This window comes from Ambystoma mexicanum, chromosome 14, assembly GCF_040938575.1.
Source record: "Ambystoma mexicanum isolate Mex_15411 chromosome 14, UKY_AmexF1_1, whole genome shotgun sequence".
NCBI lineage: Eukaryota > Metazoa > Chordata > Amphibia > Caudata > Ambystomatidae > Ambystoma > Ambystoma mexicanum.
In genome coordinates this window covers 197,529,911-197,552,678 of record NC_090940.1, presented here as the reverse complement: position 1 = coordinate 197,552,678, position 22,768 = coordinate 197,529,911, and the positions used below count along the sequence as shown (strand labels likewise).

The 22,768-nt window shown below is 51.5% G+C and overlaps 1 protein-coding gene across 2 annotated transcripts in view; it reads left to right on the top strand.

The window, feature by feature from the left end:
- Positions 1–22,768, top strand: part of DHRS7 (dehydrogenase/reductase 7) — a 399,399-nt gene that overhangs the window by 150,153 nt on the left and 226,478 nt on the right. For both annotated transcript variants that reach the window (XM_069638906.1, XM_069638905.1), the window contains exon 4: positions 4,020–4,259. In XM_069638906.1, coding sequence (XP_069495007.1) covers positions 4,020–4,259 — 240 coding nt within the window. The remainder of the gene's footprint in view (positions 1–4,019; positions 4,260–22,768) is intronic.

Sequence of the window (22,768 nt, the reverse complement as noted above, 5' to 3'; positions counted from 1 at the left end):
CAAAAACAGAGCCCTGTTCTTTGACACCGCTGAGGACTTGACAGTGGTTGGATGCCCAGAACTGCCCGTTCGAAACAGACAACCAGAAAGAAGACGGATCAGATAAGTAAGAAAGCGACTGCAGTAATCGAGGTGCTGTAAAACCAGACACTGGGACTTGAATATAAGCTGGGGCGAAGCCAGCTAGGATAGACATAAGGTGGATTGAATAGATATGACCGGGCATGGCGCAACAGTACAAAATTGCAGGAATCTTGATGGACTCGCTCTCACACCCCCATAGATAGTTTAGTTAGGTTGCTGATAGATCGGTAACCCCCTGCTGGGTTCCTAATATCGGCAACACTGAGAAAGGACCAAATGCGGGATAGCCTGAGATCCAGGGATGGAGCTGGACAACAGTTGGGAATGGAATGGATGGGTGGGGGGAAGGGAGGGAGTTGGGAGGTGTGCAGTGAATTTAGTTGGGGATATTGGGTGGTGGGAGGGTAGTTGGGAGTTTTATGTTGAAATTAGACAGGGAACAAGCTCACATCCATGCCAAGCCATTCGGAAGGAAGGAAAAGGAGGGAGGGAGAAGGGACAGGATGTGGATGATAATGGGAGACCTTAGAATAGTAACGTGGAATGTTAGAGGTCTCAACAGCTACCTAAAGAGAAATAAGGTAATGATGTACCTGAGAAGGCAAAAAGAGGATATAGCCTTATTGCAAGAAACCTACCTCACCAAAGAGAAACAAGAGGTAGTAAAGAAAAAGTGGAGGGGGACCGCCATAGGAGCAACGTATTCGGCATATGCCAGGGGAGTAATCATTTGGGTGGCGCCACATGTGTCCTTCCAGATGCTACAGGCCACGGTGGAGCGCGACGGGAGGATGGTAGGGATTCGGGGGCTGTTGGAGAATAGTGCATTATAAATACTTATGCCCCTAACCAAGACACAGTGGCCTATTTTAAGACCCTATATAGTAAAATCAGTCCCCACATAGGAGGCGCGGTTATATGGGGTGGGGACTTCAATTGCACGCTGAACCCCAAAATGTACAGGTCAGGCACTAAATTAGATAAGCCCACCCCCGCAGCGAAAACGCTACAAGCTCTGCTGAGAGACTTCGGTCTGGAAGATATATGGAGGCAGCAACACCCGAATGATGGGCACTACTCACACTATGCCGCCCCACACAACCTGTACACGAGACTGGATTACATGTTCGCCACTTCGGAACTTGCTGGGGAAATGGCGGGTTCAGAATATAAGGCGAAAATATTATCGGACCACTCCCCTTTGGTCCTGACGTGGTGACATCAGCCCCCTAGAGCCAGGATCCCAACATGGATGCTTAGAGCCGAGGCATTGAAGGTTGCCGCATTTCGAGAAGACCTAAGGGAGGAGCTAATCGGGTATTTCGAAAATGACACAGGAAGCGTGGAGTCAGAGGGAACCCTATGGGAGGCCTTCAAGGTGGTAGTGAGGGGGGCGGCCATATCTAAATATAGAGGGCTCCAAGGGGGTATAGTGCGAGAGTTACAGGAGACAGAAAGGAACCTAGAAGTAATTATGAAAAGAGGGGGCACCTCACAGGAAGACGCCGAACAGGTGAGCCAATTACAAAAGGCTTATAGTGGGCTCTGGGAGAGGCTATGCAACCTGAATTACAAAAAATACATTGAAAGACAACACGCAGGGGGAGACAAACTGGGGAGGCTGCTCGCATGGCTATACAAGAACGAGACACCAAGATCATCGATTAGGGAGATAACGGGAGAAGCGGGCCAAGTCTGGAACACCCAGGAGAGTGTGAATGAGGGATTACTTAGATTGTATAAACGCCTCTATGAAGATGCAGGGGAGACCGCAGAGCAGGAGACTCAGGAGACGCTAGAAGACATAGGATTACCTAAATTGAATGAGGAAGACAGGGAGAACCTGGATGACCCAATCACAATAGAAGAATTGGAGACAGTGGTAATACATTTGCCCATGAGCAAAGCCCCTGGGACAGACGGGCTCCCTAGTGAATTCTATAAAACGTATAGACAAGAAGTGCTCCCCCCCGCTACTGGCAATGCCAAACGAGGCCTTCGAGAAAGGGAGACCGCCGGAATCTCTGAGGGAGGCGATGATTATTCCACTCCTCAAACCTGACAAGCCAAGCACAAACTGTGGGTCGTACAGACCGCTATCCATGCTAAACCAGGATAGTAAAATTCTCACGGCTGTGCTGGCGAATAGATTGAAGAGGGTAATAAACAAACTTATACACCCCAATCAAACCGGATATGTCCCAGGTAGAAGCATATCCGATAACCACAGGAGGCGCAACCATATTATAGAACAGGCGGAGGGTGACCCAAGTGAAATAGCAATAGCCTCGCTAGATGCAGTGAAAGCCTTTGACTCCGTAAGGTGGCCTTGGATGATGGCGGCCTTGAAAGAATACGGGATGGGACCAGGGTACCTGCGGTGGGTGACAATGGTGTATAGCTTCGCAACAGCTAGGGTCAAAATGGGAGCAATCATTTCAGACAAATGGCAACTTAGCAGAGGCACGAGACAGGGCTGTCCATGGTCCCCGATGCTGTACATCCTTGCGCTAGAACCATTAGCGATCTGTTTGATGCAGCAGTACGAAGAAATAGGGGTCCACACTAAGGGGGGACCGCACTTGATATCATTGTACGTGGATGATCTGCTGCTATACCTGCGGTACCCAGAGGAGAACTTGCAATACATCTTGGAGGTTATGGAGCGCTATGCGGCTCTGTCGGGCATAGCGGTGAACCCCAAAAAATCATGCATGTTCCCTTTGGGGAGGTACAGAGGAGTCCCACAGGAGAACTTACCTATTTTGCAGATAGCCTGGGAGACCAGAACATTCAGATACCTGGGGATTAACATATATCACACGATTGAAGACGAGCACAAATATAACATGGAGAGGGCAGTAGAAGGAATCAAGAACAGCATGGGATTCTGGGCAAAGCTCCCCCTGGCCATGGTGGGAAGGGCGGCCTTTCTCAAGATGGTGGTCCTACCAAGGCTATTGCATTTTTTCACAAACATCCCACACATGTTGCCCAAACTTGTTGTGTTGTGCATGTTCTTCTGAGTTTCTTGCATGGTGGGCATGTGACCGTTGGGTATTTGGTTAAGTAGGATGATATGTAAAGTGGTTTTGGTCTGGATAAGTCTGGAGGTACAAGTAGGAGGCCCAGTATTTGGTATGGTAAGTGGATGGGAAGTGACAGTAAGTGGGCGAGGTTACAGATCGTTGCTTGACCCTGCTGGAGACTAAGATAAAAATTAATGTTAGGCAGCAGTGTGGATGGTGATGTGGGGGTAGGGTATGGCTGTGGAGAGATGGTGGGTTGTGTGAGGGCTAGGGAGTATCGGCAAGTATTGTAGACCTGTATGTTGATCGCCTACCTCCAACAGAAGCCCATCAAGCATTCCTGCTCCTCCCTGCTCCTCCCCTTTTGGTTGCCTCACCCTTGTCTCTAGGGGAGTGATGTTTTCTACTTGTTTAATTCTGGGTCCACCATGGCAGAAGTGTCATGGTTGCTTCATGAACTAGTAATCTGTCTGTGAAGTTCATGGGGTACTGGCTCCTACGCTCCCAAACACTGCCTGGATAGTTTACAGGGGCTAAACCCTCTCTTCTCTGCTTGTGTCCTTTCAACTGAACGCTTTGAATCCTGTCACTGCATGATTTGGAGTCAGGGCTGTGATCCGTATGTAGCTTTGTGAGTAGGATGTATGCTGTGCCCATACTCCTGCGGCCCACATGGACTTGTAGACCTTTTAATGCGCTCTATATATTTCTGTCCCTCCTTAGCGGCCTGTGTGTGTATGTGAGCTTCCTAACCTGGCTAAGTATTTTCATCACTCTGGGAACTTTGGGTGATGTTAATGTCTTACCATGACTCTAGGCTGTTATTGATTGCTGAATCGTATAGTGGTAAGATGCGCCGTATAACAGTGTGCTAATATTGTATTTGTTTCTTTTCTTTTAATAAAGATTGATATTTTGGTCAACAATGGTGGACAATCGCAGCGCTCACTGTTCATAGACACAAATTTGGAAGTTTATGAAGCACTAATAAAACTTAACTACCTGGGCACAGTTTCCCTGACTAAGTGGGTCTTGCATCACATGATTGAAAGGAAGAAAGGGAAGATCGTCACTGTGAGCAGCGCAACAGGCTTAATAGGAGTGCCTCTCTCTTCTGGGTATGCTGCAAGCAAGCATGCTCTTCAGGTAAAACTATTGTCTTCATTTTATTTACTTCTATTGTTATACTTCAAGTCAGATAATGCTGGTTGGGTTGTTTCTGTAACGGCCATTTAGAATCTTCAGTATGTGTGTGGCTTGTATATGTTTAATTGATCTCTGTTCGAGTACAATTATTCGGTAGAGCATGCTGCTACCGGAGGACACCAGGAATTTTCTAAAAATGATCAAACCACATCAGCAGTGCCATATTGCGATAACTGTCAGAAGACGCTGCCAACTGTGACGAAACCCATAGATGTTGTCAGTTCTCCCAGAGGGGGAACCCCTTCTCATGAGGCCAGGGAGGTGAGGCCGCTACCCGACAGTCCCTCTGGGGGTGAAACTCGACAGGAGGATCTCATGGGAAGAGACTTCCCCTCTAGGGACAAGGACGATCATCTAGGGGAAACGCAGTATTCCAATTCTATACCCACCTCCATTGCATCCAGATATCCCTTACACCTCACCCACATGTTACCTAACCACTCCATGTATGTGTGTAGGGCTATAGGGCAAAGCTCTACTGAGACTGGAAAGAGGACAGGTGATCCAAGTATGCAACTATGCGACTCCAATTGAGACAAAGAAGAGACGCAGAGCCATGAAGAATACCTGGTGGAATGGTAATCACCATTCTCCAGCATGGGGTCTGGCATGGATTCACATGCTCATGAATATTCCCCGTCGTCAGGCTGGGAATCCTCGGTAAAGAAAAAACCAGTATCAGTTTCGTTTCTGATCTGTCTTTCGTAGTAATAACCAATCACTGGTCTCTGCGTCATACTGACCACAGCCAATGACTGCCCTCTACCTAAGCACCGCCTCTGGCAGCCATCTTCAGATTTTTACCGCACGTTCATGTGTTGGGATCCTCGTGCTATTGCTCTCGAGCGTTAGTGCTATTTTTTCGCGCTTTTTCACAAAAACTTCGATTCTTTCGGTCAAAAGAGCCTCAAGCTCCACCGATCCTACATCCGATCAACGGGGACCCGTGTCGGATTCATCTGTGCCCCTCAAGGGTGAAGATTTCGTCGAGCTACACTTCGGAGGACTCCAGAAGCTTCTCAGGCCCGGCCTCGGAGATGGCCCAGGAGAAGGGAAGCTCGACGCCCGGAAAGCTGTTCAGGGCCTGCCCTGGATGCCAGCTGCAGAACGTCTTCAAGGAGGACGAACACTCTTTCTGCCTTTACTGCCTTCATGGGGACAAGACGCAAGTGGAGAAGGACTGTGCGTTTTGCGGCAACATGTCGGAACGGACCATGAAGGACCGCCATCAACGTCTCGCCAGCTGGCTGGAGGGTAAGAGCCCGTCTGGCGAGAAGAAGAAGAAATCTGAGCGGTCTTCTAAGACCTTTGAGGGCGCCCCGGCGACGGGGGCCCAACATAAGGCCAAGCACCGCGAGTCCGCTGGCACCGGGAGCGCCGAACGGTCGGGCTCTACGGGCGCCAGGCAGGGCGCACCCTCCCCGGCACCATCAACCACGAGCCAACGCTCTGGGTCGGGTAAGAGGAAGGCCGAGCACCCGGCGAAGCTCCTGGAGAGGCCCCGGTCGAGCTCTATGGCAGAGGAGGAGCGTGGCAGTGCCCCCTCCCTCAAGGATAAGGCGGTGAGCGCACCTAAGGTGGTGAAGGCCTTGATCCATTCGACCAAGCCCTCTATCGAAACGGTCGCGGCGGCCCTGGCCCAGCCTGTGGAGGCTGCACCAGTGGTGGCGGCCTCGGGGCCCAGAATCTCCCTGCCTCCTCGGAGGGAGTCTTCTTTTGTGCCCATCGATAGGACCCCCGTGAAACCCTCCGTGGGGAAGAAGAAGGGGGGGCAGGGCGTCGTCGTAGATTCGGCCTCAACCTCAGAAGAGGAGCTGATCGAGGTCTTAAGCCACGGCCTAGGCGTGGAACAAGACCAGCCCGTCGGAATGGGCCCCGACGCAGGTGACGACGACGACATCGTCGAGGATACCGACGGGGCCCCTGCTCGCCCGTCGGATTCCCCTTTGCCAGCGCCGCAAGACAACTCAGCGGCCATTTTGTTGGCTATACAGTCCTTATGCTCCGAGATAAGGACGAGACTACCGTTACCGACGGAGGAACCTCTCCCGTCGGGGGATCCAGAACCGGGACCTTCTGGTGTTCCCCCTACCAAGAAAAGAAGGATCCATCCACCGCCTCCTTTTCAACCGTCGCGCCCCGTCCAGCCCTCCTCCCCGTCCACCCGAGGGGATGATACGGGGACTGACACGGCAGCGACGGGTACGGACGACGAGGCATACGACGAGGATTTTCCGTCGTCGCCTCCCACCAGGGCTTCTCCGCCCGACGAGATTGGATCGTTCCACTCAATGATCGCCAGGGCATCCGAGCTTTTCCAACTCTGCCCTGAGGAGAAGAAAAAGGAAGGCTTCCTTTACCAACGGCGCGAGGCCAAGAGGAAGACGGTCCTCGCAGTGCCTCTGTTGGACGACATTTGGGATGAGGGCCTTTCCCTCCTCAAGAACCCTTCCACGACGCCAGCGAAAAGAGACCGGTACGAGAAAAAGTACCGGGTCCCGGACTCGGCCCCCCTATGCCTCCGGGCGCAGCCTACCCCGGACTCCGTCGTCTCCGCGGCAGCCAGGAAGAAAGCGGGGGGGGGGTGCGGCCTCCACGTCGACTTCCCCGCCGGACGGCGAGGGAAAGAAATTGGATGCCATGGGACGTAGAGTCATCTCGTCGGCGGCGACGACCATTAAAGCGGCCAACGCCTTGGCTATCGTGGCCCGCTACGACAGGGAACTCTGGTACAAGATAGCTCCCCTGCTGGATTTTCTGCCGGACGACAAGAGGGCGGAGGCCCTTGAGATCCTGCAGGAAGGTGAGGTGGCCTCGGACCACGCCATCACCGTGGCGACGGACATCGCCGACACTGGGTTCCGCCAGATGGGCAACGGCGTTTGCCTTCGACGTCGTGGATGGCTCAAGGCTACGGACTTTCGGCAGGACGTCCAGACCAGGGTCCTGGACATGCCCTTCGACGGGAACAACCTGTTTGGGAAGACAGTGGACGATTCCCTTCAGGCCATCAAGGCGGATACTGAGACGGCCCGGGCCCTTGGAGTACTGCAGCAACGGCGGACGCCCTTTCGGAGCGGCGGAGGCAAGGGCGCCTCCAAAGGTTCCGGCGGCGGTTTCGCTTCCTACCGTCAAGCGGCCCGCTCGTCGTCGCAAGAGGCCTACAGAGGACGAGGCAAGTCTGGCGGACCCCGCCGTCGTCGCCAAGGAGGCCAAGGCGGCAAGGCCGCGTCCAAGCAGGATTGAACCGGCCGTGGGGTCGGGCCCCCACCGAAGCACCCCGGTGGGAGGCCGGCTGGCGGGCTTCGTCAGCGTGTGGGAGTCCATCTCCACCGACCGTTGGGTGCTGGACGCCCTGGCCCGGGGCCACGCGCTCGAGTTTCAAAGAAGGTGCCCGCGCGTCCCCCCCGTGGCCAGGAGAGAACTTCACGTCCCTCAACTTCTCCGGGAGGTAAAGGCGATGCTCAGAAAGGGCGCCATCGAACTCGTCCCAAAGAGGCTTCGGGGCTCCGGAGTCTACTCGCGATACTTCCTCGTGAAGAAGAAGACGGGAGGATGGCGCCCCATCCTGGACCTGCGACGCCTGAACAAGTTCATCAAGGCGCAGAAGTTCCGGATGGTCACCCTCCAGCACGTCCTGGGTCAGCTGGAGGAAGGAGACTTCCTATCGTCGTTGGATTTGGAGGATGCCTACTTCCACATTCCCATCCTAAAGGGGCACCGAAAATTCCTCAGATTCGTGGTCCAAGGGCGTCATTACCAGTTCAAAGCCCTTCCCTTCGGACTACGGTCGGCACCCAGGGTTTTCACCAAGTGCCTCGCACCGGTGGCGGCGCAGCTGCGCCGCGAGGGGATTCACGTCTACCCCTACCTGGACGACTGGCTCATCCGCGCCAAGACGAGGGAGCTCGCCGTGGTCCACACGGCAAGGACCGTCCAACTCCTCACGGACCTGGGATTCTCCGTGAACTACGCCAAATCCCACCTGGTGCCCGCGCAAGTCGCACTGTTTCTGGGAGCGAGGCTCGACACAGTGTCCCTTCTGGCCTCCCCGTCGGAGGAGAGGACCAGGACCATCTTGGGCAAGGTGCAACGGATGTCGGTGGCCGACGCGGCCAAGGTGAGGTCCATCAAGTCCCTCCTCGGGATGATGTCTTCCTGCATCTACCTCATTCCCATGTGCAGGCTCCGGATGCGCCCGTTGCAAGAATTCCTGGATGCGCGCTGGATCCAGACGACGGGCTGCTTCGAGGAAAGGATCAAGCTCGACGAGAGTTTCCGACGAGCGATAAGGTGGTGGGGCACCCGCGCGCATCTGACGGCGGGCATGGACTTCCAGACCCCAGCCCACCAGGTGACTGTGACCACGGATGCCTCCCTAGAAGGGTGGGGAGCGCACACCGAAAATCTGCACGCAAGGGGACTCTGGCTCCCGACGGAGAAGTCCCTGCATATCAACGTCCTAGAGCTCCGTGCAGTGTTTTGGGCCCTCAGGTCCTTCCTTCCGTCCCTCAAGGGCAAGGTGGTGAGGATCTTCACCGACAACACCACCACCATGTTTTACATCAGGAAACAGGGCGGAACCAGGTCCCCAGCGCTGTCCAAGGAGGCGCAGGACCTGTGGCATTGGGCCGTCGCCCAAGGGATTCTTCTGGTGCCGTTTCATCTGGCAGGGATAAAAAACACCATCGCCGACTCACTCAGCAGGGAGCTGCGCTCGTGCCACGAGTGGGAACTACGGCAGGATCTGGTGGATCGCCTCTTCCGACGGTGGGGCACACCCCAGATCGACCTGTTCGCGACGGCGACGAACACCAAGTGCCGGAGGTTCGCCAGCAGGTTTCCCCAGACGAGGAGCATGGGCGATGCTTTCTCGTTCCCCTGGGAGGGCCTGTTCCTCTACGCGTTCCCTCCCTTGCCTCTGCTAATCCGGCTCGTCAACCAGCTCAAGAGGTCACGGTGCAGGATGATCCTCGTCGCACCTGCGTGGCCGAGGCAGATATGGTTCCCGGACCTTCTGGACTTGTCGGCGTCCCCGCCAATCAAGCTGCCGGCGGACGCGGATCTACTCTCCAGGGAAGGAGGCGCCATCCTCCACCACGACCCGAAGTCGCTGAACTTGCAGGCCTGGCTCCTGCAGCGCTAGAGTTTGGAGGATACGACATACCGGCCGATTGCAGAGAGGTTCTTGCAAAGGCCAGGGCGTCCTCGACTCTTAAATGCTACGGACACAAATGGAAGAGGTTCTCTGTCTGGTGCCACGCACAGAAGATTAACCCTCTACGGATTACGGCCCCCCAAGTACTGCCGTACCTGCTGACGCTGGCCAAAGCTGGTCTGGCACACGCGTCCATCAAGATTCATCTTGCTGCGATCTCCCGATACACCAGAACCACGGGCCGGACGTCCTTGTGGTCTCATCGTCTGGTGAAAGAGTTCATGAAGGGACTGTTCAGATCGTTCCCGCCGGTGAAGGCTCCGGCCCCGGCGTGGGAGCTCAACGTGGTGCTGACCAAGCTCATGGGACCTCCGTTCGAGCCTCTGCACTCGGCCCCGTTGAAGTTTCTATCGTGGAAAACAGCTTTTCTCGTGGCCATCACCTCCGCACGACGAGTGGGAGAGATCCAGGCCCTTTCCTGCAAGGCCCCGTACTTGACTTTCCACGACACGAGGGTAGTGCTCAGGACGCACCCCTCCTTCATGCCCAAGGTACCGTCGGACTTTCATCTCAACGAACCCTTGGTGTTACCTGTGTTCTTCCCGTCGCCTTCGTCGCCGGCTGAGAGGACTTTGCACTCGCTGGATGTAGCTAGAGCGCTGAAGTTCTACGTGGACCGCACGAAAGGTTTTCGGAAGACGTCACAACTCTTTGTGAACTTTGGACCTGTCAATCAGGGGAAGGCTCTCTCGAAGGCTTCCATCTCCAGATGGCTCTCCGGCTGTATCATGTACTGTCACCGGTTGGCAAACCGACCGCTGCCTGGCCGTCCGAGAGCCCATTCCACCAGAGCGATCGCAGCTACCACGGCGTTCCTATCTGGTGTGCCCCTGCTGGACATATGCAGGGCTGCTACGTGGAGGTCGACGCACACCTTCACGAAATTCTACTGCGTCGACCGGGATTCCAGGGAGGAGTCCAGGGTCGGCCAAGCAGTGCTGCGCAACCTGTTCGCCTGAGGTGAGCCTGGTGAGGAGGTAAGATGCTTAATGTTGAGTTTATGTGATGCTTAATGTTGAGCCTTTGCCACCTCCCGTGGTTGTGCATGTGTGTACTGCTATGTATTCTTTATTCATGAGCATGTGAATCCATGCCAGACCCCATGCTGGAGAAGGAACAAGTTACTTACCTGTAACTGTTGTTCTCCAGCATGGGTCTGGCATGGATTCACATGCGAACCCTCCCGCCTACCCCTCTGCGGCTCTTCACTTGGTCATACTGCCACTTCACGTGCTTCCAAATCTGAAGATGGCTGCCAGAGGCGGTGCTTAGGTAGAGGGCAGTCATTGGCTGTGGTCAGTATGACGCAGAGACCAGTGATTGGTTATTACTACGAAAGACAGATCAGAAACGAAACTGATACTGGTTTTTTCTTTACCGAGGATTCCCAGCCTGACGACGGGGAATATTCATGAGCATGTGAATCCATGCCAGACCCATGCTGGAGAACAACAGTTACAGGTAAGTAACTTGTTCCTTCTAGCTTTCCACAGAGGTGGGACTGGGAGCTTAGGATACAAATTCACAAAGGAATTACAGAACTGTCTGAGAAGCAGGAGGAACTGCTGTGGGGAGAGCCTCAGTCGCACCAGCAGCTGAAAAGTAAAGCCTGCCCAGCCCGGGAGATTCGAGGGAGATGCAGAGAAGCAGAAATCCCTCAGGTCTCGGAGGAAACAAGAACGTGGTGTGGAGTGAAACTTGTGCAGTACTGGGAGCGGGAAAACGGTACGAGGAACGAAAAGCAGGGGACCGGAGGTAGTGAGCATATAAACATCTGAGCAGTCCGAGGAACGACCACAAGCACCCAGAGGAAAATGAGCAGAGCATCCAGAGGCCTGCAAAGGTAAAGGCCTAGACGCCGGTGGGGGTTTGAATTGCAAGGTCTGGGAACAGCATGCAAAAACGAGGTAGCCTCCTTATGACAGTACTTGGCAAGAGAGGGAGCCAAGTTGGTCAAACCAAGGAGCAAGAGAGACCAGGGTCGGGGAGCCCACAGAAATGAGATGTCTGCCACACAGCAGCGCTTGGTAGGAGAGTGAACCAAGTGGGCCGAACCAAAGAGAGGGCGAAGAGGTTCTGAGATCCCTCTAGCATTGTGAACTGCAAACCAAGCCTGAGAAAAAGCCTGAGGAAGGTAGGCATTCCCCCTGGCATTGTGACAGCACTGAGAGCAGGATAGCTGGAGAAGGGAGGCATTCTCCAGGAACCCAATCGTGAAGAAACAACTATGAGCAATAAGGAATATTGATGTTTTGAGTTGGAACTATACCTTTTGAGTTCAAACTGAGAACTTTACTGCTTTACAATTTGGGATGTTGTTTTTGTGCCGTGGAAATGGGGCGAGACCTGGGGAAGGGAGTCTTTCCCTCAGGTAAAGATCCCACCTAAGGATTGGATCTGTGGGCCGTTGTCCAGAAGAAGGGAGCCATTCCATAGACGGAAGCAGGTTTTCTTTTGTTTAAAAATAAATAAATAATATTTACCATATTTGACTTTACAACAGGGATCAACAAGCATTACATGAACATTCCATTCATGGCAACAACAACATAAACTTAGACAGTGCGGCCACACAGGGTCCAGAAAGAAGAATGTGTAACTTTTACAGCATGAATGTTCACACCGAAAACCACTTAAGAATATACTGACAATGTTAATGGGATCCAGGATGAACCGGAAACAAGTCTATCACGGATTCTGTTGGAACAACCGGGGTGGGGGGGGGGGTAGCCACAGCCAGGGTCTCACGCATTTATAAAGCATTGCAGGGTGGGGAACCCGCGACAGTGCTGAAGGTGAAGGAGAGATGGGAACGTGGCATGGGGCACCAGATCCCGGATAAGTAGTGGGAGGCAGTATGGGATTCCATCCGTAAGGTCTCGCAAAATGCTTGGTTCCAACTGATCCAGTTTAATATAATACACAGGGCATATATAACCCTGACCACACTGAAGGCAATGAATAACACCCTAACAGATGTATGCCCCAGATACGAGGTGGGCCCAGCTGGTTTTTGGCAAATGATCTGGGATTGTGGGGTCATCACAACCTACTGGAAAAGGGTCATGGAAGAGGTCAACAGGCTAATGGGGTCAACACTGGACTGCAACCTGAAAATATGTATCTGGGGGCTCCTCCTAGGGGGGAAGAAACACAAAACCTGTAACAAAATGATAAGGTTCCTACTACTGTTGGCGAAGCGCCGATTAGCCATTGCATGGAAACGCTCGCAGAGCCCGGCAATACCCAGCTGGTTGGCGGATATCCACAGATGGATGATTGCCGAATTGACGACACTACAGAGGATGGATACTGACACGGGGGGGATCAGAGGTTACTATACGCTGGAGACAATTATTGAACGATCTATCCAAAACTAATGATCTGAGACCTCCATGAACTATTTGTAAACGGAGGAGATGGGAAGGGCAGACTGGGGAAAAGATGGGAAGTTACGACTCTGCTGAGGGGACGCCCTGAAGGGAAGGGAATATTTGAATCGCTGTGCACAGAGAAGGAGCTCAAGGTCACGCCAGTCCATACTTCCTAGTTGAGATGAGAGGAGGGAGGAGGGAAACATTGGTTATTTGTTATCTGTTGATGTAGTAATGAAAATGCAAATAAAAAGTGTTAACAAAAAAGAATATACTGACAACTCGTAACCGGTTGCATAGTGGATCAAGGTTCTTCAACAGCAGAAGCCCAAGTGACAGTCCAGAGCCATTGGTCAAAGGTGGGGGCCACTGGGTGCAACCAGAGCAACAATATACAGCGAGTTGCAAGCAGCATACAGAGACCAGCCAACTTCCTGTGACTGTGGCAAGTGTGGGGGAACTCATGGAACAAGCAGGTCGTTGGGGCCGGTGCAATAGTGCAGTCCAGCATCCAGGATATAGCATTACAGACCCCCTCCAAAAAGGTAGCTATTTTTGGATGGGACCAGAACATTTGAATATAGCCAGCATTGTCAGTATTGCATCTAGGGCACACAGAGGGGTGTTCCCTTGGCATGCAGTGCAACCTAGCAGGGATGTAGTGGTATCTGTGCAGCACTTTTAATTGAATCAACATAAATCTTGAGTTAAAGGAGAGTATGGGTGCACATGGATTCCCGTTTCTCATCAGCTGTATCAATACCGAAGTCTCTACTCCATGCTCCCTGAAGCCTGTCAAGTGGACGACCCGCCCTTTCCTGCAGAGGTCTATACAGCCTGCCCACCCCACCCCACTTCATGTAGCCTCGCATAATTACAGTCAATAGTGAATTGTCAGGGGGGAGCAAGGGGATGTCCTGCCAGTTAACCTTGATCGCCTGGTGCAGGCCTATGTATTGCAGCCATCAGGAGGGACGTGGTCCCAGGGATTTGGGTAAATCCTGCCATTCTGTAAAGGATCCCACAGCTAACCCATCCCGTACAACCCAAAAGCCAGCCATCAACCAGTGGTGAACCGTCAAACCATCCATGGGGGTCGGGCGGGGGGGTGGAGTACCGGGTAGGCAGTTCCACAGAGGAAAGTCACTGTGGAATGGATGGGAGGTGCCTACCTTTTTCCAAAGTCTGCGCCACGCTGTCATAGTGGCACTGGTGGGTTCCAATTGCAAACAAGAGGAGGGGAGAACCAAAAAGCAGATATCTAGATTCCCGCTGCCTGGCGCTGCAGCTTGACGTGGGGATGAGATCCAACCGGAACAAACCAGAATGCAGCAAAGTGGGCCTGGGCAGCTATCCAGTAGCGTTCGAAATTAGGGGCGGCAAACCCACCCTGTACAAAAGAGGTCGCTAACGTGTTCAACTTCAAATGGACTGCACCGGAGTGCCACAGGAAGCCATTGATCGCCAGAGTGAGTGTCTTCAAAAATGCAATTCCTGGCCAGAGCGGGACATTGTGAAATCTATATAGAAGTTGTCGGAGTATAACCATATTGAGGAGTGCCACTCCTCCGGCCATTGTAATCGGTAGTCTAGCCCAGCCTTCAACCTTCCGAATAACCGAAGTGAAGTAATTTCCATAGTTGTGGTCGTATAGTGACGACCGGTGACACGTGACTACTACCACAATGTACTTTATCTCTGAGACCAGGCAAACCCTAAAAGGTCCCGGGGGCTATGGTGGTGTCTGTCAATGGGAACAATGTGGATTTTGTACAGTTAACTTTCATCCCAGAAAGCTCACCAAAGAGGATAACATCATTGATGATCAGTGCCAGGTTCTCCTCAGGGGAGTGGATATATAGCAATGCATCATCTGATATGATATGGCATTTATAACGCTCCTATACACAAGTATTTGAAGGCGCAACGAGGCAAGGGAGGGGGAACAGAGGGAAGACGGAGACACTGATCTTACTAGGCCAGGTGACACTGAGATCGCACAAGTGCAGGGGACGGGGCAAGGGGAAAAGTGTGGGGGGAAAGAAGGAGGGGGCAGTGCAGCACATGTGGTCTCTCTTCTTGGTGCGGACAGAGGGAGAGTATTGCCTTTGGAGAAGGCGGCAGGCCAGTTTGTCAGAGGATGTACCAGAAGCACGCCATTTCCTCTCAGCCACCCTGTACTTGCGTTTAAGGGTGATGAGGTCTGAATCGTACCAAGAGTTGCACTTGGCTTTGGGCTTCAAGCGGATCTACATGACAGAGCAAGAACATCCAGAGTATCAGATATAGCAGGGTGGAACATGGAAAGGGCTGTGTCAGGCTGTGAGTCAGCCAAGCGGGGACAGGGGGGGTAGAATGTGGCAACGAAAGTCTCAACTGATACACGCTTCATGGGTTGGATAACCGAGAAGGTAGGTGCCAGTACTGGAGTTGGCTTGGTCTGAGGGGTAGAGAGGGTGAGCTGGGAGCAAAGGAGAAAGTGATCACTTCAGGAGAGGAGTGGTGAGAGGGATCGAAAGGGAAAGGTCTGGAGAGATCAGAACACCCAGAGTGTGCCCTGCAGGGTGAGTCGGGCCAGAGCGGAGAATAGAGAGTGAGAGAGAGTCGCAGAGGTCGCGAAAGAGTCCAGAGGAAGGACAGGAAGCATCCAGATTGATGTTAAAGTCTCCAAGAAGGAGGAATTGAGTGGTCGAGACCAGGAGGGAAGAGGAGAGGTCCGCCCACTCAGAGAGGAAGGAGGAGATCTGACCAGGTGGCCGATAGATTGTAGCCACAGTAAGGGAATGGCCAGGAGAGGGAGAGAGCGAGAGCCTGCAGACGAGGCCTGATGAGTAGGCCTGCATAGGAATGAAAGAGGCAGGAATCCACTCCAGGAAGATCAGGGCTACACTCCCTCCGTAATGGCTGGATCTGGGCATGGTGAGGTTCTTGTAGCCATCAGGGAGGAGAGTGTCAAACTTTGTGACTGAGCTGGCCATGAACCATGTCTCAGTGAGACCGAGGACATATAGGTCAAGTTCCTCAAGGAGGTAGCAGATGAGTGTTTGACAGCTGCGCAAGAGTTTAGAGTGGCAATATGGAGAAGGTTGCCGCCCTTGAAAGACTTCCGGGGAGGGGTACAAATCAGAAGTACGCCCTGCGGGGGTTTAGAAGAAGCCAGCGGGCGGGGGGCAGAAGAGGCATGAGGAGAGGGCAAGGTAGCCAAGGGGGAGATGGCGGGGGAGGCAAGGAAGCCTTGGAGAGGAGAGCAGCAGGAGAAGAAAGGAAATTGATGAGGCGCAGGAAGCATCTATCAAAAGGAGAAGGTTGGCTTGAGGGCCTTGGACCAAGACAGTATCATTCAAGTAAACATTAATGATGACCTTAGAGGAGTGGAAGGAGCCCATACGTCTGGCGAGGCAACGACAAAGAAGATGTCGGTGAGGGTTTGCCTGGAGGAAGCACTTGTAAGTTATCAGCGATAGGAAGGCCTGGGTTGGAGACCAGGATGCCCTTTTTAAACTTCTTCCTACCAGGTTTATTGAGGAGAGCAGTATAGTCGATAGAGAAGCAGTTAGAAAAGATAGGCGAGAAGAGAACACCATAGAGTAGGTAGGGAGAGGAGAGAAGAGGAAGGGTGTGGGAGGGGTTGGGGAAACACTAGGGAAGGACACAGGGAGGGGCGGAAGCAAACGAGACCGATCGACGAGACAAAGTAGAGAATTGGACAAGACGATAGGAGCTTACATAATGGTAGAAAGCTCGCTAGATGGATGCTTTGCTATGAGGCAAAACCACAGAACAGCACTACTTTCAAAATGCAATTGAAGTACCAGAGAAAACATACCCAAGTCTGTATCGCGATTCAAGCCCCTGACCCCCTCAAGTATAACAGCCCCCTGGCAACAGTGGGACTACAGCCCTTAAAAGTGGCCCCAAGGACCTTTTAAACACTGTCATAAAAACACGTGGAGTCAGTCCTGGCGCCTCTGGCGCCAGGCTCATTATCGGGTTTAGGGCAAGTATCAGTTGTGGATCTCAATCCAACATGGAGGCCTGTAACACAGCTCAATTCTTAGAACTGAGCTATGCAGACCAGTGTTTTGGGTGTGGTTGGGCCTTCAGGTGGAGCTGGCTATATAAGCCACGTCCAACTGGAATACACGCTTCACGTTATTCTGCACTCCCGCAGCGTAACGCTCATTGTGTCCAGCTCCTGCCTACCTGCTTGCCTCCGGCCCGATCCTGAAGCCATTGATCTGGATGCCCGATCTGGAAGAACAAGAACAGCATTATTCACAACACTTACCTGAGTAAGCAACGGATCCTGAATCCATACCGCGCTTCATTCGCCTCGCTCGCCACTCCGGAGCATCACCGCAACCTGCAAAGGTGAAGAAACAAGAACAGCATTATTAACAGCACTTAGCAGGGTAAGTGGCAGATCCTTCAATGATTCTGCGCTCACTCGCCACTCTGGAACATCACTGCAACCTGCACGGAGAAAGAGGAAAGAGAACACAGGCTAGCAATACTCACAATAAATCCAATAACAGCGCCGCGCTCCGCGCATCAACACTTACCTGTAATTTTCGCCGTCCAGCGCTACAAACTCATTTTCATCCGGCGCATAGTCAAAAACTCTAACCGCAACCATCCCTGTGGGAACAAAAGACATTAATTAGAGGAGAAGAATAGTAGAAAACAGGCAACATTGAAAAGGACAAAACAGAGGGAGGAGAAAGACAGATTAGAAACTGATATACACTATAACTCACCTGAAGACAGCAAGAAGAGTCGGAGTCATAGCTGGTCTGGACCCAATATAAGGGCCCATGGACCAGTGAAGAAACTAGGTCCAACGGAATGCCCGCACTCACAACGCGCCACTGCACAGAGAAGCAGGACGGAGAGCTCTACGCATAAAAACAAAAGGTGAGAAATAACCCCAGGGGAAGGGGATTTGGGATCAGAGGGAGGTGGGAGTCCACCCACCATGGGCCCAAACCTAAACACTCCATTCTCCTGTCATAGGCGCTACCCACCGCCCGGCGCATAACAAAGCAGAGAAAGACAGAGACACACACAGCCGCCCATCCTGCATCATGTGGCGCCCCCCTGGATACCAGGTGATCATAACAGAATGTGAAGCCTCAATGTTAAGCTGATCGGCCCGAGAGGACCGCGTACCTGTAATCTTGGTGGTTGGTCTTGCTGAGGTCGCCAGTCTGGAGTCCAGGAACTGATGAATTAGCGGCACGAGGAATCAGCCCCTCCACCACCCAAAAGAGGAACTGGGTGAAGGTTGGACCGACCCCCAATGTCACGATAAGTACTCTCCAGATGAGCGTGACTCGAGGATTGATGGCTCAGGTTGGTGACACTGTAGTTCAGGTAGAGCCGATTGTAGATATCATGAATCTTCCGGAACCAATATAACAGTGAGGTATTACAGTTGATAGAAAAGTCCGGTTGGTGCTGATGGTTCCAGAGGTTTGCAGGATTAGGTTCGGAGGTAGGCAAAACAGGAAGAGAGAGAACAGCTGGAGGCTAGCTGGCACTGGGCAAGTCCCGGGTAAGTCTGAAGATGGGCAGACCCAGTGCCGACAACAAGTCAGGGCTGGAGGCAGGCAGACTCAGGACAGGCCCCAGGTAAGGCTGGAGGTAGGTTGGCTCAAGACAGGCCACAGGAAAGTGCTGGAGGTAGGCTGACCCAGGACTGGCCACAGGTAAGGCTGGAGGCAGGCTGGCTCAAGACAAGCCACAGGTATGGGCTGGAGACTGGCTGACCCAGGACAGGCCACAGGTAAGGGCTGGAGATGGGCTGACCCAGGACAGGCCACAAGTAAGGGCAGGAGGTAGGCTGACCCAGGACAGGCCACAGGTAAGGGCAGGAGGTAGGCTGACCCAGGACAGGCCACAGGTAAGGACTGAAGGTAAGCTGACCCAGGACAGGCCACGGGTAAGGAATGGAGGTAAGCTGACCCAGGACAGGCCACAGGTAAGGCTGGAAGAGAGCTGGTCCAGGACAGGCCACAGGTAAGGAATGGAGGTAAGCTGACCCAGGACAGGCCACAGGTAAGGCTGGAAGAGAGCTGGTCCAGGACAGGCCACAGGTAAGTGCAGGAGGCAGCTGGCCCAGAACAGGCCACAGGTAAGTGCAGGAGGCAAGCTGGCCCAGGACAGGCCGCAGGTAAGTGAGAGACAGGAACAACGAGGCGAGCGAAGCGAACCGCGTTGAGACGCGACTCGCTGTGAATTGCGGCCTCTTTTATGGGCCGCCGGCGCCCGAAAGGCCTGGGACGCAAGCCGTTCCGTTTCCGGATGCCGGCGGACCCATAACGAGGCTTGAGAAGCAAGCCCCGCTAGGGAGATGAGTTCGGCCCACGGCGCACGCGCGGAGCCGAGAGAGAGGCCTTCCGCGCATGCGCCGAAGGCCGCCAGCCCTGTAGCCCGCCACTCCCCTCCCGGCGAGCCCCCGGAAGCAGATGCGCGGGTAGACTCGCCAGGAGGGGAAGAGAGCGGCAGACCCCCGTCTCCCGCGTGACATAACACTCAATTAAACATCACCTGGGTGTCATGGAAAAGTCAGAGACTGACCAGCTAGCCCAGTTATTGGGGGAACTATGGGCCAAGGTGCCCTCCGCCCGGCAAGAAACGAATGCCCTTTGGAGGGAGTTGATTGTCACCAAGGATGGCACCGATGAGTTAGCCAGACAATTACTTCAAGGGCAGGCTGGGCAAGCCCCGTTACCAGGAAGTATGCTGTCGGTTCCAGCCACATACGTCAATCCAGTGCAGGTGGTCCTCCCTGGAGCAGTTCCCCTGTCCCCACCGGAACGTTTTACTGGGGACCCAAAAAGATATGCGGTGTTCATGAACCAGTTCTGCTCCATTTCCTTTGCAAGCCCAGAGCCTTTCCCAACGATCAGTCGCGGGTTGCCTTCGTACTGTCATACCTGGGTGGCAGTGCCACGGATTGGCTAGTACCGTTAGTGTGCCAGGATGACCCACTCCTGCTGGATTTCAGAGGGTTTCAACAGGAAATGGAGAAGCTGTTCACCCGACACACCCAGGGCCAAGCCCTGGATAACAAACTCCTGTCTCTATGGCAAGGCAGCCAAGATTTGCTAACATATATCTCATCATGTCATATGTGTCTCGGAACAACTTCTAACAAAAATCCAGAGTTTTCGTGTAATACCATCAATTCACAGCGATCACGACCCAATCGTCGACGTGTTCTCTCACTGGAAGACAAGTCTAAATCCGGTATGGAATGCTAAAATCGAGTTGGAATCTGGATTAAATCGCCTAAGGTTAAAAAGAAACGACTTCGACAACACTGTATTAAAAAACCTGGACAAGTGGCAAGCCAAAGAAAAAACGTCTGTAGAATATGACATGTCTCTACAGATATTCAAACAAAGCTCAGGAAAATATATGAAACCCAAAGTCAAAAAATTACACGTGTATGATCCAGAGGTGATGACACAAAAGAAACAATTGCGAAAAGATCTATACGCATTAAAAACAGAAAATAGCAAAGAATCAAAAGAACTGATCCGGAAAAGAAAACAAAAATATAAAAACTGACAGAAGTCCCATAAAATACAATTGTTACAACAGGATGCTGAAGCCATGCAAAAAGCTATAGACAACGCAAATAGTAGGACTCTATGGGATCTGCTAAACGAGAAACAATCAGCGGCAGGTCTTATGAATCCTATTCCAGAAACTGGCTGGATGGAGCACTTCACAAAATTGTTCAATGACACAGACAAACTGGACTCCCAAAGTAATATAAACGAAAATGAAGCCAGATCTTGGGATATACCCTTCGACAAAGAAGACATAAAACTGCTAATTCTAAAAGCAAGTTCATCAAGAGCCCCAGGGTCAGACGGCCTATCGAATGCAGTGTTAAAAGAAGATCCAGAAAAGTGGGCCACTTTCTGTGAAAGACTGTTTAAGAGAATCATCAAGCTGGGACAAATCCCAAAATCATGGAAGTCGGCCATCGTTGTTCCTATTTTTAAAAAAGGAAATCGGATGAAACCTAAAAATTACTGACCAATCGCCCTACTGGATTGTGTTGGGAACATTTTTGCTACACTTCTGTTAAAACGATTAAAAAAGTGGATTAAAGATTCAAATATCTATGACAAACGGCAATCGGGCTTTGTCGAAAATATAGGGTGTAGCCTAAACCTCCTGATGCTAGGCTTGATGAAAAACAGAGCTTTTGAAAATAAACAAAAGCTATATACAGCCAGCATTGACTTGTGCCAAGCCTTTTGACAGTGTAAACAGAAGACAGCTTTGGGAAAAATTGGCCACTAAAGGTTACCCTATAGATCTCCTGAAAGCAGTCAAAGAACTGTATGCTGAAACCTCAATGAGAGTAAAATTGGATCAAGGTGGCAACCTATCAAAGGAAATAAAAACACCAAAAGGCCTAAAACAAGGCTGCCCGTTAGCCGTTACTCTCTTCTGCTTCTACATCGAAGATCTTCAATTCTGTCTGAAAAATAGTAGAACATTCCCACCAAGACTAAATGGCAGAGCGGTCAACCATCTATTATATGCAGACGACCTGATTATACTAGACCACACACAAATCGGCCTACAAAGAGCCCTAAATCAGGTTGAAAAATACATAGAAAAAAAGGATCTAGAAATAAATGCAGAAAAGACAGAAATACTGATATTTGGGGACAAAAGATGGAAAAAAGGTAAGACCGAAGAATGGGCGGTGAATAAAATGCAAATAAAGCCCTGTAGCGAAATGAGATACCTGGGTATCCAATTAAGTGGGACAAACAATGAAGAGCCCTGGAAAAGGATGCTAAAGACGAAAACAAAACAACTAATCGTGCAAGCGAATATTATCAACAAAAGATACGGGAAATTTTCCTTCCGACCAATAATAACATTCTACAGGCTCAAAGCAATACCAACACTAACATATGGAGGAGAAACCTGCATGAACATCCCAGAGGATTTCTGGAATGCCTTGGAAGGGCTATTCCAGAAAAATATCCTGCTGCTACCGAAAGCTACACCAATGAAAGTAATTCTCCATGAACTCGGCCTGATTGCTCTATATGTACACATCCGCTATAATAAGCTGATGTTATATAGAAAAACAATGAAAACAACTTGACGCCACCTCAATTTGAAATACTCTGCGAAAATAAGTTGTTGAAGTTTGGAAAAGAAAAAATGTTCTCCAAAATCAAACAACAAAGGCAAGATATTCCAAAGAAAAGATATGTATAAGGTGCAGACTAGGCAAAGGAAATGAAGAGTCTCTCAGCCACTTGATACTATTCTGCCCAAAGCTAAGAGAACTTAGAAATTTGTACTTAAACAGCAACATCGTCGATCTATGTGGTTTAGACTCTGAGAAATGGTGGAGTGTAATATATGACTGTCGAACACCAAGAATAAACTTTGTAACAGTCACATTTCTAGAACAAACCCTTAAAATGCTGGACCATCTTGGTGATGAGGATGCAAAGTAAAAAAGTTAATTTGGCCTAGCTAAAATGATGTAATGTTTTATGCACCACCTTGTTTCAAAACTTGTTTTAATACCTATTAAGAAATGCTTGCTTAGTTTTGGAGACTTCTTTTAGGTTAGAATTTTGTTAGAGGTTGTTGTTTGTTTTGGTTCTTTTAGTTTTATGCATGATCTTTTTTGTCTCTTCTTTTATGCATGATCTCTTTGTTGACATTTGTGAAAGGTTTGTAATAAACCAAATACACTGAATAAAAAAAAATATTGCCACTTTTGACAGACTCGTCATTGAAACTGGGTGGCCTGAGGAGAAACGAACCACATTGTTCAATCGAGGCCCACGGGGGCAACTGAA